This window comes from Phocoena sinus, chromosome 18 (assembly GCF_008692025.1).
Source record: "Phocoena sinus isolate mPhoSin1 chromosome 18, mPhoSin1.pri, whole genome shotgun sequence".
NCBI classification, from domain to species: domain Eukaryota; kingdom Metazoa; phylum Chordata; class Mammalia; order Artiodactyla; family Phocoenidae; genus Phocoena; species Phocoena sinus.
This window is the reverse complement of record NC_045780.1, coordinates 10,050,784-10,066,239: the sequence shown is the minus strand read 5'-3', so window position 1 is coordinate 10,066,239 and position 15,456 is coordinate 10,050,784. Positions and strand designations below refer to the sequence as shown.

Genomic DNA, 15,456 nt, shown 5'->3' with positions numbered 1-15,456 from the left:
TTCCTGCAAAAATATAATTCTTGGTTGAGGGAAAAAATGATTAAACGTAATGACTTACCAAGCAAAAATTTATGTACCTGTGGCCAAAAATGGTCATCTGAAGGATAGAAAACAATCCCTGCTTTCTTATGTGTAAATTTCCTCCAGCAGGTGAGAGAGTATACAGAAATGAGAGGATCAATACTGCATACTTGGAAAACAAATTTTTAAAGTAAATTAAAATCATGTTCCTAGACTCTAAAGTTTCTAGTTGTATCCTTTCAATACACTTCAGTAGTACAGGAGCAATTAATTTAACCTAGAGAATAATGATTAATATTCAGAGGAATTATTACAAAAACCACAATAAGACATAATTAAGTAAAGTTAGTTTATTTTACCTGTAGCTCTTCCAATATAAATTTAACGTAAATGCTGATACTGAGAAATATTAGGAAGAATTACTGATAGATGTCAGAATATCATGCCTTCCAATCCATCCTCCATGAAACTTCTTATAAAGTGCCATAAATTTGGCCACAAAATGCTTCCAAGTGATAAATGGCTTTGCTACCCAGCTGTAGACGATGTTCATAGTAAGCTGCATCTGGGCCACTTCCCCTTTCAGTTGTCCATCACAATTATGTAAAAGTTCTGAGAGAAGGCCCTAAAGAAAGATAACTAGTAATTAAAAAAGTAATCATTTTTTTAAAAATATTAGCTGAAAATGCTTTATTTCTCTCATTCAAAAAGGAAGTAAAACTTAAGTTAAATATGTTCTTTTTTATTTCTGATGGACCAGCAGACTTCATCCAAAAGTACATAACCATTCTATAATGTAAAAATGTGATAGTTATCTTTCATATTCCAACTCTACATATTTAAATGTACAAAGGGTGCAAAGATATAAGTACAAAGATGCTTACCGCAGCATTATTAATTATAATAATCTGTAGACAACCTAAAGCTTCACCAACAGGGGGTCATATCCAAAAACTGTGGTATAGTCATATAATGAAATCCCACCCATCCACTAAAAAGAATAAGGTAAATCTGTACTGTCATGAAACAGCAACCATACTACACTGCTGAATTTAAAAAAAGAAGGGGAAAAAAAAAAACAGCACAGGACACTGAAGTTTTGTGAAACACACACATATATGGGCTTATTTCTATGTGACTAGAAAAGAGGTCTTATGGAAAACAGAGTGTGGAGCTTCACTTTTTTCTTTGTATATTTGTATCATTTGAATTTTTTTCATGTAAGGATTACCAGTAATTTTAATAAATACAAACAAAACAAAAAAAACAGTGTGTTCCCTAAAATCTAACAGTCAGCCTATCTATCCAGCTGGGAGTTTGATTAGGTTTAGATCAGCCCTAAAACTGTGTCTTACAATATCCCTCTGCCTCCTTCTTTAACCACATTACTCAAGTGCACCGGGCCTTGCTGTCTGCAATACTTGTTCCCCAGCTACTTATATGGTTCCCTTCTTTTAATCCTTCAAGTTTTAGTTTAAACATACCTTTCTCACAGAAGCCATCACTGACCTTCCATAACCCTGCCCTCCATTGTTACCATTTCACCTTGTTACTTCCTTTGTGGCACCTGGAACATTCTGAAATCCTCTTGCTTCGTTTCCCATTTCACCCCACAAAAATGCAACTTCTCTGAAGGCAGGCCCACCCGTCCCCTTCAACACCCCCTAAGGTGCCTGAAGCACCAGAAGCTCAATAAATATCTGTTGAAACTAATGAGCTGGACAGAAGAGGTGACAATGTATCTTAGTGCAGCAAAAGCCCTGAGATCACACAAAGTCCAAGTTTTATGGTTATAAACAGTTCAAATTTGAAATCAGGATACCTTCATTATTATTTCAGGAGGAATACAATGAGTCAGAAGCTCATAGAGGTCTCCCACGAACTTCAAGGAGCCTATAAAAAAACAAAACAATATTCTGTGATAAAAAATAGGAGGTAATTTTTCCTCTGTACTGTCTTAGTTTACGAATTAAACATCCCAATACAGACATTTTCTTAAATGGCTTATCATACTTAAGATACACCTATGGAAGCTTATCCTAATTTCAGTTCATTTTTCTAAAATGATATAATAATTGCTCACTAAATATTAGCTGCTATTCAAATTAGAAAATTATGAATTTTCTAAGATAGGTCAAACAAGAATCAAGACTAAGGGGTCAAAAATCAGAAGGAGCCATTTGGTACTGTGTGGACCAATGTTCAGAATGACACAAGCCATCCCAGTATTTGTGCACAGCTCCAAGGTTTTCTGAAATTAAGAGAAATTTCTTTTTATACAGCATAATGGCATCAACTCCCAAAACTGTTAGTCTAAATAGGCAACAGCAGCACTCGAACAAGTTCATTTATGAGCTGCCAAAACCTGTTTGGAAACTGGAGGAAAGGGCCACAGCAGCTAGAATAATTAAGTAAAGTAATAATCAACTGAAGTCTTAAAAATACATCTAATAATAGTCAAATAGTCAAATACTGCAACATCTGTACCTAAATCTCTTAAGAGCAGGAAAGTTCAACTACTACCGCCAATTTTTCTTCATTAAAATCAGAACAAAAACAAGAAACTCATCTTTAGCGTGGAAATATTTTATGAAAGTAAAAGGCTCCCAAGACACGCTTTGTTTGAATTTTATTTCTTTAAAGCCTGAAATTTCTTCACTGCTTGACAATATTTTACAGAACGGAATGCACATTTTTTCCTAAAGTCAAGGTTTCTTTTCTGAAGAACCTACCTAAAACGTTTGCACTTTTCGAAAACTATTAATTTCAACTAAAATAAATGAATTAATAGGAATTCAATGCAAATACCACATACCCATTATCTATGACTATTCACCTCCTCTCATCTATATGGTAGCCCAAGAGTACATATTATCATTTCCTTTGAAGAATTTCTTATAAAAATAAGAATTCATCAGATATACCATACAAGAAAAGAAACATGGCATAATCCTCTCATGATTATTTTCACGTAAACCAGGGAAGCTTACATTTCAGTGGTTGCATTCAGTCTAGTCTGTTTCCTAAAAGAATCAACCCTCTCTAAAGTCCAAAGATGGTTTCTCAGTTCTGACAGGCAAAAAACAGTAGCAAACTGTGTCTCAGTGAGCCTAAGGGACCTTCACTAGACGTTCCAAAGGTAGTGAGTGGGCCTTAAGACTGTCACTCTTGATTTGGAGAAGAGCAGACTGCCCTTCTCAATCAAAGCTGTCATGATAAATCAAACAAGCAGTGGCTGAAGTACTCTCAGCATGGTCTACTACTGAAGAAGAGACCTAGGAAGTAAACAGAAACAACCGTACAGCAAATATGCACAGCACACTTCCTAAATACTGATGGCATATACACAATATTATTCTTAACAAAGCCTAACATCACACATGAGCACCGGGTCTTCTAGTTCTCAATCCATTATCACACAATCTCTTCTGCTCTTATAACAAAGGTACAAGTATCCTTGGCAGAGTAAAAATAATAGCATCTTCATTGTACAAATGAAAAAGCTGAAGCTCTAAGATGAAGTCACCTGCTCAAGGACACTTAGCTAAAAATCAGTAGAAGAACTAGAAGTCTGACCCACAGTCTAGGGTCTTTCTATGACACATCAATACAAAGTTATATATTGTGATTTTCAATATTAGAAAGCTAGATACATCATGCTATGTATTAATATTAAATCATCCAAGATTCTGGGAAAAACCTAAAACTTCCAAAATTTGTTTTAATTTATGTAGAAGTTCCACATTTACATGCCAATAGCCATGATATCATATGCTAACTATTCTGAACCACTAAATTTCTAAAATTAAATCCTACCTTTTCTTTATAAGTGTACTATTACAGATTTAATTATAATTCTAAATGGCATGGTATTAGCATAAAACAGCTAACCTAAAACTTAGAATACTATCTCAATGACCAAACTTTCATGGTGATCTTTTACAACGGTTACCTCTGTGGAGTCTGCTGACTGACAATAGCATTGGCAGTCTCCCTCAGATACACCTCCCAATCTGTTTCAGGGATTTCTTGATCTGCAGTAAAAGGATATCTACATGACAAAAAGAGAACACAATAAATTAAATGAAAGTGGGCTTATGTCCCAAAATGTTTCCCATGGTAACTTCCCCCCTTTCACTCACTGTTGCACTCTGCATGCTTCACACATAAGCAGGGCTTTTCTGAGATTTCTGCAGGACTTCTCTGCAAGTCTACGAGCCAGTTGTGAAGGAAGATTTAGACCTTCCTTCTTGCACACAGTAGATAACACATGGCAAATCTACAAACAAAATAATTAACAAAAATGGGCAATCTGTCAAACAGCATACTGAGACAATTTCTGTTAATATCTTTATAGACCCTCCCCAACCTTTTTTTTTGGTCACTACCCTACCCTAACCCACTGCTCCTTCAGCAGGAAGCTAGGGGTCTAGCCTAGCTGTCAGGAAGAGGCAGCAGCTAGATGTGCAACTGGAGGAAGCTCTGGTCCCAGCTTCAAGCCTGACAGCCTGCCTCCTCAAGGCAACACGGAGTTGGAGACAAAGGGTCTCATGCTGGGGGCAAAGATACTGCTCACAAGGCTGCCAAGTAGAGCCGTACAAGCTGAAGTGCACACGATTCAGGAACTAAGACCTGAATGGTGCCCATGGGAGTGGTGTAACCTGGCAGTGCTGCTGCTTTATAGACACTTTTAACTCTATCACCCCCAAAATTTTTACAAGTGAAACTTATAATAAAGTTACTTTAACTACTTTGAAACTAATACAATGTCACATATTATCCCCACTTTGCATAAAATTGTCCCAAATCTATTAAACAGCAGAAAACTGCCTGTGAGAAACTGGTATTTCTACTGACAGCTACTAAGAATGATAAAGAAAACAAAAAAATGTATTATGTTTCAGACTAACTTTGGTCCCCTAACAGGGGACTAGGAATTCCCAAATCATCTTCTTGCACAATCTATTTCCTGAATATTCACGCCTCCTCCATAAGCCAGTTAAATCAGGTTAAAGCAGAAGCCATTAAATAACTAGCCCTTACCTACTTTAGTAAAATCCACAATAATTACTTGTTTAAAGTAAAAGATGATTTAATGGAAGAACATTTTCTATATATTGGTATCTGGTATTTTATATATATATATATATATATATATATATTATATATATATATATATATATATATATATATATATATGTTTATACGTATACTAATAGTTAGCATCCAGGCCATAGCTATTCCTAAATTACTGATATAGCTCACTATGTTTTCACAAAAACAAACATGACAGGGATGTACACACAGTACGCATGGAATCTGAAGTGAAATTTTTTTCTGAAAAGTTTAACTTGACTTACATCTTCAATGCTGGGAGCAGGCACACGAACTGCAAGGCACCTACTACGAATAGGTGGTATCACTTTTGATGTAGAATTGCAACACAAGATCAACCTGCAGGTGGACATATACTTTTCCATGGTTCTGCGCAAGGCATGCTGAGCATCTTTAGTGAGTTTGTCAACTTCTGTCAATAACACGACTGAGTCAAGGAAAAACAAAACAAACTTTAACGTAAGTATTTCTCTTCCTCTTCCTCCTCATTATTCAGAGTGAAATCCTAAATAATAAGCCTAATATACTACTTTCCCCTTTGGAGAAGACATGCAAAACTTATAGGTATGGCGAGAATAATTTCTTTTATTTTTATTTTAAAACATTCTAAGATCAAACAAGCCTAAGAAACACTAGGCTAAACAAAGTTAAAGAGGTTATTTTGTTGTAGAATTTACTGCAGTCTTTATTATATTTATACACAGTAGAAATCACCACGACAAGGATATACTGTGCTGCATTTACCCAAAATAATTTATCTCAGGAGCACATTTCTGTAGAACATCTTAGCATTAAGGAATACACTTTGGAAAACACTGGCACAAGAGATGTAGCAAATAAGGCATAAAGACATCTGGTTACTTGTATAATAAGATTCCATCTGGTCATAACCAAGGATTGGCCTTAAAGTGCTTCAGGAATAGTATGTAGGGACTGAATCCAACTGTTGTATTTCACTGTATTAAATTATTTCTAGAAGATGACAGTGGTAGCATTTGTAGCATTTGAATCTCTCCCATAAAAACAGACAGAACAAGTAAAGATTCCAAGACCCAAGACAACATTTATATCAAAACTAGGTGACAAGTTGTCCCTAAGAACCCTAAATATAAGCAAGTGAGAACAAGAAACTATGTGTGGGAGGAAGTGGCTGGGATCCACCAGGTTTTTGACAGCCTTTAGGACAGGAGAACCCCAAATCACCCACAAAAGCACACTGGAAATATCATGGGCCAATTTAAGAACAGCACTCAGAGGGCTCAATTCATGGCTAAGAGCTAAGGAACCTTGATGCAATAAGGTCTGAGAGAACATTGGACTGAAAATAATAAAATGAATATTCCTTCCAAGATAACACTTCACAATTTGGAGACGTTCTGGAATTAGAACCGAAATTGAACAGAACAGGAAAAATAAAGACAAGGAGATTGATCCCAGTATCTGACAAGGATAGCACCAAATAAAATGATAAAAAAATAAATCATTGCTAGGTGAGAAAACAGCAGCATATTTTAAAAATTAACACATCCCAACCGAGTGACATTTACTCCAGAAATGCAAAGCAGTTTCATTAAAAGATCCAGTAATATAATACTAAACACTAAGAAGAAAAATCATAAAACTACATTAATGGATACAGGAGAGCATTTGAAAAAAAAATTTTTTATTTATTTTGAAGTACAGACTGAGGAGGAAAGATAAGAAATATACTGGAATATGCACAGGTGATTTACAAAACAGTAAAATAAGCAATGAACAAAAGATAAAATCATCACATTCACTAAAAAAAAAACGAAGTACAAACAATTTATTTTCTCCACTCAAACTGACAAGGATTAAAAATAATTATCCAGTGTTGATAAATGTTAGAGAGAAACGGGCATTCCTAAACACTGCTGGTGGTAGCACAGAGCTATACCCTCTTTCACATGAAGAATTTGGCAAAATATATCAAAAGCATTAAATATTGGCATATTTATCCAAAAATCTCCTGTAAAAATATATGCATATATATGCACATAAATAATATTGCAAATGTTAAGAGTAACTATTACAGGGATTATAGCTGGTATGAATTTTCTTTTGTTTAGCTAAACATTTGATAATGAACATGTCACTTTGGTTCTAAGAACCATTATTTTTAAATCATGCAATTTCTTATTTTAAATTAAGTATTTTTTCATTACTTATCTAGTTCTAAAGTAACACATGGGTGGCACAAATAGTTCTCTTTCTGCCAAAATTCAATTCCATTAAACTATAAATTCCCAGGAGCAGAGATCATGTCTCTCTTGTTCACTTTTACATATTTAAAGAAAAAAAAAGGTAACATAGTACTTGGCACAGAACAAGAGGTTAATAAATATTTGCTAAATGGATGGAATTTACATTCCCCACTACATTTTTCTCTTATACCCACTGCTTGTAATTTAAGTGTCTGCCTCATAAGAAATCTTTTTATCACATACCTTTAAAATCTTTTTGAGAGTTTGTTTCAAGTTGCTGTGATTGTGCCACTGTTTTCAACATCTCCTGAATTACTACCCGGTCACTATTTCCAGCATCACTATACAAAACAAAAATAGTGGTAAATATGTGTGTAAATATTTAGAAAGTATTATGCCCTTATTCTTAATCTGGCATTGTACGAAAAATGTTGAAGATCTTAAGTGATCAAAATTTTAATCAAACTGAGTAACACCTATTACATTCACAAAACTTTAAAAGTGAAGTGTTTTAGGGTCATTAAATACTAAAAATATTCCAATACTCAACTACAATTTGGTTAATATCACTGAAAACACCAAGCATGTTCTTATATTAAGTTTACTGAGAAGATAAACAAAATTGATAAACCATTAGCCAGACTCATCAAGAAAAAAAGGGAAGAGACTAAAAAAAAAAAAAAAGTGAGTCATGGCCACTGAGCCTGCGCGTCAGGAGCCTGTGCTCTGCAACGGGAGAGGCCACAACAGTGAGAGGCCCGCGTACCGCAAAAAAAAAAAAAAAAGAAGAGCAATAGCTATCAACAGCTTATCAAATACTTTGACACTTCTGTACCCACTATAATTCATACCTAGTCAGAGCTAATTTAAAATATAAAAATAACTCCTTGGAACAGAAATTTAATCTCTGTTCCTCTTCCTCATCCCCAAAATAGTAAAGGCCTGAGAGAGAACAAGCCTAGACAAGTCCCTCTCAGCACAAGCAGAGTTGATTCAGGGTCTTCACAAGGGGATGGGATAAGCAAATTAAGTTTAGCACACAAATCAGTACTCTGTAAGCTGCTGACTTACAGGCATTACCTGTCATTTATACCAATATCATTGATTTAGCACTTAAGTCCTGCACCTCACAAACCAAAATAAGTCACCTGGTTAATTCAGGCTGAATGTCAATTTAAAACACCTGAAAAACAAACAGCTTACCCTCTGACTATTCTTGCTACAGAGGAACTCTCGAAGAGAAAAAGAGAGCATAGAAGTCAGATTTAGTTTATTTTCCCAAACAGCCATTGTCTGTCTCAATTCAATATTATTAGATCAGTATACGTACAGTGTTTCTTTTATAATCATTTCCTTGTCCAGAATCTAAAATAATTCACTTTTGTCCACGGAATTACCACTCTCTACTTTTACGATCAGACCCTTTCCCACCAACCTTAATTTTTTCTTTGACATACCTAGGAAAAATAATATCAGTCTGTTAGGGTTGTTCTGAGGACTAAATAATCCATGTAAAGCTTCCCACACAGTGCCTGCTACTGAATACACATTAACTTAAAACTCTCTTCCTCTTATTCCATTCAGTCTAGAAAGGGATGCTCGATCTCATTGCTGTGCCACTGCCCATAAAGTTGCCTTTGCCTGAAGATGTCCTTGATTCTGTTCTCCTTCAAGAACATATCAGACCCCGTAGAACCCTGAAGGCTTAGCCAACTTTACACCCAATACAATCATTTCTACATCACTTACTTAAGCAGAACGTAACTGCTGTGGCATGAGTTTTCAATGTGCCTCCCAACAAGATCCTAGTCATTATCTCATGATAGAGAATACAGACAGTGGCTGATGGACTACAATACCCTCTAATCAAAAAACTGAAACAAAGAAAATAGGAACCCAAATTCACTTTCTGAAATATTCTTTCAGGCATTTACAAACTTTTTAGACACACTTTGCTCACCAGTTCTGAATGAGTCAATATAATTCAACAAAAACTTACTGACTAGGCAAAATACTTTGTGTAAAGCACAGAGCTCTGTAGAGCAAGAAAACTTAATTAAAATTATTTGACCTGGGGGGGTATCAAAGAGAAGGGAAAGAAGGAAGATTCTAGGCTCCCCATCTCACACAGGGCAGCTTCACTTTTATCTATTTTATATATTGTTTCCATACATAATTTTATTTCAAAAAAACATTCTACTCTTTAAAAAAAGTCTGAACATCACTATTCTAAAATTGTTTATTTCTATGTAGTAGCAACTTACCTGGGATTAACTTCAAGGTGGTAATTGCTTGCAATAGTGCTAATTTCAATTTTCTTTTTAGATGGAGTCTGTGGACAAAGAAAGTTTTTTTTTTAATGTTTATTCATGACTATTTCTCCTCTTTTCTGTATTTCATTCTTTTTAATTATGTAAACAATTTATGTTTACTAAAGAAAGAAAACTTTAGATGACCACCACTAATGCTTCAAATTCATTAACCCCATTCCTTTCTTAAGGTGCATGTAAACATACATGTTTTTATGTACATTGGGTCACATCACACATTCTGTTTTTAGTGTGATCACTTTTCTCCTTTACCTCCAGTAATCTCCAAACCATTCCCTGTTATCAGATCATCATTGTAAACAATCTGCCTATGTCCTTTCACAGCCTTTTCCATGATAACACACAAAAATAAACACATACTAATACATTACTACATAGAGTCTGTTAAAAAGAGGCAATCATATATATTTCTCTGTGTTTTGCTTTTCCTTAACAACACATCTAGACAACCTTCTCAGACAAGTGGTATAGGCTGTTATAGTTGCATATCAACCATAACATGGATGTCCCACAGCCAATCATGCAGATGGGCATTTTGTTTCTTGCTTTTTACAATCTCAAACAATTCCATAATTAACATCCTTGTGCATGTCTCATGCACTGCTTTCACGTCTATGTAACAGATTCCCAATAAAAGATCTGCTGGATTGAAGATGATGTGTTCTCTAAATTTTTATACGTATGTATGTGTTTATTAGACTCTCACTGCTTTTCCTCAACTACCACAAAGGTCAAACATCTTCACATAGGTTTACTGACTGTTTATCTTTCTCTCCTGTGGCCATTTTTTATTCAGTTTTCTACCAGGTTGTTTTTCCATTGTCACTTTGTAAAATCTTTTATCTAATACATTCCTTTCAAATATTTTTTATAATCCTTCATTTTTCTATTGATCTTATGTATATTATCTTGTCATACAAACTTTTAAAATTCATATATACCCAAGTATATATGTTCTTCTACAACTCCCATGTTTTTTATGAAAAGGTGCTCCTAAAAAAAAAAAAAAAAAAAAAAAGTGCTCCTGACTCACACACTGTTCATACTGTCTAAGAAGTTCTATTCTAAGAAATTTAGTTTTATTTTACCATTTCAGCCTTTAATTGATCTGGATTTATAAATTATGTGTAATAGGGATTCAACTTTATTTTCTTACAGGTTGGTAACTAGTTATGCTAGCACATTTTGCTGACCAATCCTCTTCCTACTGATGTGAAATAGATCTTGGGCTGTCATATTTCTGGGCTCTCTATTCAGTTCCACTGATGTAATCCTCTATCCCAATGCCATAGCAATTATTGTTTTGATTATAGTAGGCTTACAGTATGGTTTAATAAACACATGTCCCACTTCACAAATCTTCTTTTTCATAATTATTTTAGCTAATCTCAGAAATGTACTTTAAGATCACTTCACGCAATTAAAAAAATAAATTGCATTTTAATTGGAATTTCACTAAAATTTATACTGAACATGGGGAGAACAGATACTTTTAAATACTACTGAGAACATGATGCATCTTTCCATTTGATCAGCTCTTGTTTTTTGTCCTTTTATAAGATTATGTATAAGGTTTTCTTACTACCTTTCTTATTAAATTTGTCCCTGCATATTTTAAAGAATTTCCACCAGGATGTACTACCAACATCTCAAATTCAATGTGTCTAAACACAAGCTAATCCACATTAGCCTACAGTCCATTTATCCTCCTAAAGATTCTATTAATAGCACAATCTACTGTCCAGTCACTCAGTTTACATTTTTTCAGTGCCTAATATGTGCAAGACACTATACCAGAGGCTATGAAGAACATGAAAATGATGGCAACTGGACTTATTGTGGTGATTATTTCATAATGCATAAAAACATCAAATCACTATGCAGTATACCTGAAACTAATATAATGCCACATGTCAAGTATAACTTACAAAAATATAAAATTTACCCTATATAACTTCAAAACAAATACAATCTTGTCAGAGTCAAGATGTATAAATAACTATGATCAAGGCAAAACTCTAAAATGCTCTAAAAAGTATAAACTATGGGTTGTAGGAGGAAACATTAATTATAACGGGGTTGGGGGGGGCACTTCCAAGAGGATACATTTCAGCTAGATCTTAAACACTGTCAGTAAGGAAAGAGTATGAAAATGCATTGCATAGCATGAGGCTACAAAACACAGCCAGGGCAAGATCATGGGAACTCTGAACATCCCAGAGCCTCATGTCTCCTCTCCCAGGCAGTCAGCTGCCCAATCTTTACCGAGTCACCGGATTCCACGTTTAAAATTTTTCTCCAAATCATTCCCTTTCCATACCCACTACTGCTCTCAGAACAATGAACTTTAGAAACTTGAGTTCTAGTTCCAACTGACACTAATTCGAATCTGAAATGAATCCCACCACCTACATCTTACCCAAAGTCTCCTGTTGCTCATATTTCTTCTCTAACGTAATGTAACTTCTGTCTGGTTATAATACTTAGGTCTATAAATCAGCAACTCTCAATCCTGTACAACAGGATTACCTGTGAAATTCTTACTTAAATCACACATTGGGCAGCAAAGGGTCCTATATGATGAGGACTAAAAATTCCTGCTCTAAATATCTGGAGGGCCTCAAAGTGAAATGCTTACTGTGATGGTCTGATGTTCAATTCTCAACTTTTCCACTCCCACACCATAAAGTTCACGTAGAATACACATAATTCTTGTCTTTTTTCCAGCACCTGATGGTCCATAGACTAACAGATGAGGAAAGTCACCACACTGCACCTGGAAAAAAAAGAACAAGGCATTTTCCCCAAACTACTGCCCAACGTGTAGAAGTAAACTACTTTTCAAGTATTAAATATTTTGTGTCTCTACCTATGAAACTTCAAAAATGTGTGTGTGTGTGTGTGTGTGTATGTATATATAGAGAGACAGATCTTTAACTCTGAAATGTTGATTATCCCCCTGGGATTAATGTTATATAATTTATATATCTAGCATAGTACATGTAAGATACAACACTATATGCTAGAAAGCAAGAAATCCCAAACCTGGCTGACTGTCAGAATCTTCCAGAGAACTTTTAATAAAAAGACTAATTACCGGACCCCATCCACATGATTATGATTCAGTAACTGAGACTGATGCCTGTCGTCGTTTGGGCTTCTACAAATAGTCCCTTTGATAAGAAACGAGTGCATCTGGTTTTATTTGGAAGGTAAAGGAAAACTGTAGGGGAGCAGGAAAGCAAGGAAGGAAGGCAGCCAACAACAGTTTTGTTAACTTAAATACCACTCTGGGCATCTGGGGCGTGATCCTGCTGTGGATACTCCTGAAGCCAGTGTAAAATACACCACACTATTAAACCACCCAAGGGTGGAGAAGCTGGAGTATGATACACTACCTCTCATCAATCCTTTGCAGGCTTGGGAAAGTGAATGGAGAGAAAGAGAGGGCATTAATTCCCTGACATTTCAAGTCTGCTTAGAGGTGTCAGCAAGAGAAAGCCTTCAGGAAATACAGGTGCAGGGAGTTGGAAGTCGGTCTGTGTAATTTTATAAATTAAGAGCAAGGGAATGGAGTAGGACGCTGACAGTGCTGCATTTCAAAACAAGATTGTTTGTTTTTAAAAAAGGTTCCCAGGTGATTGTGATGCTCAGTCAGGCCTGGGGATCAGTGTTATGAAGGCTATAAAGATGACAAGAACACAGACCTTAGCTTCAGGTGCATAAAATCTTGTGGAGCAAAAGTTTTATAAATAACCGTTTTAGAAAAAATGAAAATAAGTATCTTAACAGAAGTGCTTGTTACAGTGAATTTTAATACTCTGTAAACTCATCTATCTCTGGCACTGAAAGAAAAAAGTGTCAAGGAAAGGAACTATTTACCTAAGACAATGCATGGAAAATAGTAGGTACTCCACAAATATAGCCTTCATTTTTTTAAACTTCTATCTCACCAAAAATAAGTTATGCTGCAAATGTTTCACACTTTTATTAGGTTGTAGATTCAAAGGTAAACAGGTGAATACTTTTGAAAAGCCAAATCTATTAACACAAGACTAATACACTAAATTTTTGTGCAAATATTTATTCCGAATTCGATATAATAGAAAACTGGCAATAGAATATAAAATATATTCCATGGTTAAGAAAATCAAAGTCGAAGCTATTGTAAGAAAATGCAATTTGCCTATAAATGAAGCTGTATTCATTTATAAATTGCATTTTCTTAGAACAGCTTTGACTCTGATTTTCCTAACCATGGGATACATTTATTTAGATTTATTTAAACAGCATTTTAAATACTAAAAATAAATAAAATACTGAATTAACAGATTTACTTAAAATTAGTATAGTATTAGTATTGGAATACCAATAATTTTAAAAGAGAGTTTAAAAAAACACTTCACTCTCACAACACCACCAACTTTTCTAATGCCTTTCATATATAAGGATGGAGTTCTTTTATTATAATTTCTCATTAAAAAAAAAACTTTACAAATAGTACCTGTAATTCTGAAAAAGATGGGTACTGGAAGCCCAGAGGGCTGAGCAAAAACACTTGCATCAGGAAGTGGTACTTTAGGCCCTTAAAAAGAGTAGATAAGTGGCTTTTCTACTCAAGACCCTTCTTCCATCTCCACTCTCTACAAACTTCAGTTTGTTTTTCACAAAGCACTGCCATTAGATACTTTTATCAGCTACAACATAAAAATAGGCATCGCGACAGGAAAAGAAAAATCTTCCATTAAGGAATTAAACTTAAGGACAACCTAATACCACATAGTTTAGAATTAAAAATGACCTTAGAAATTAATAAACCCAATATCTTCCTCTTTGTAAATGCGGGCAATAACACCAAGACATTTTAAGTAAGTCTATTAAAAAGTCAGATGATGTCACTTCTCTGTTCAAAACGTTCCAAAGGCTTCCCATCTCACTCTATTAAAATTTACTGTATCTGCACTTCCTCCCACCCCCAAACTCCCCCATTTCCTACTCCTCTTCCCGCTGGCCCACGGTTAGCCAGCCGCACTGGCCTCCCGAGTGACGGGCTGTGCACACTCCTGCCTCAGGCATTCTGCACCTGCTGTTCCCTCTACCCGCTCCACTCCTCGCCCCGGAGCTCCCTACTGTGGGCTCTCCCACTTCCTTCAAGCTTCGGCTCAGATGACAGTCCTCAGGGAGACTTTCTTGGTTTACAAGCACAGGCACCGCCCCCACAACGTGTCCTCGTCCCAGTTTTACTTTTCTCCACAGCATTCATCACCTTCTGAAGCGGGAGAGCGAAGGCCTCCCCTCCTCCGGCTCTCCCCGCCCCGTCCCGCCGACTCACCAGGTTGCGCAGCTGGGCCGCCTGCTCCTTGTGATAGTCCAGCTGTCCCAAAGAGCAGGGCCGGTATTTGTCCACCCAGAGGCTCATGCTGGCCCGAGTTCCCGGGGTCCGACACTCGAACTTCCCGCGCGCTCGCCCTCCGCTCCGGACTCACAAACAAGTTTTCCCGCGAGCTCCAAATCTCGCGACATCACTACCTGCGCGGCGGCGTAAACGAGTTAGGGGCGGAAAGACTACGGAAGCCTAGTACGGACAGAATTGGGCGCAAAGTCGGATATCACCTACTCGTTAAGGCTCATTGTTTTATTTAATCATTTTCTTTGTTCTCACCCTCTATCATAGTACAGTAATTATTAAGCAAAATTGGAAATTTGGCTCTGATACTCTAGGAGTCAAATTCGGGAACTTAAGAGAGACCATCCTCCTAAATTCA

General features: G+C 36.0%; 1 protein-coding gene across 1 annotated transcript; it reads right to left on the bottom strand.

Annotated features, from left to right (window-relative positions):
• Positions 1-356: 356 nt before the first annotated feature.
• On the bottom strand, positions 357-15,235 carry RFC3 (replication factor C subunit 3). Its single transcript, XM_032611746.1, is given in 13 exon segments — positions 357-489; positions 491-523; positions 525-583; positions 586-646; positions 1,844-1,891; positions 1,893-1,914; positions 3,974-4,072; positions 4,164-4,300; positions 5,382-5,563; positions 7,605-7,702; positions 9,626-9,693; positions 12,330-12,467; positions 15,024-15,235. Coding segments are annotated over 13 exon segments (1,068 nt in total). The 5' UTR covers positions 15,111-15,235; the 3' UTR covers positions 357-453.
• Between the last annotated feature and the right edge of the window lie 221 nt (positions 15,236-15,456).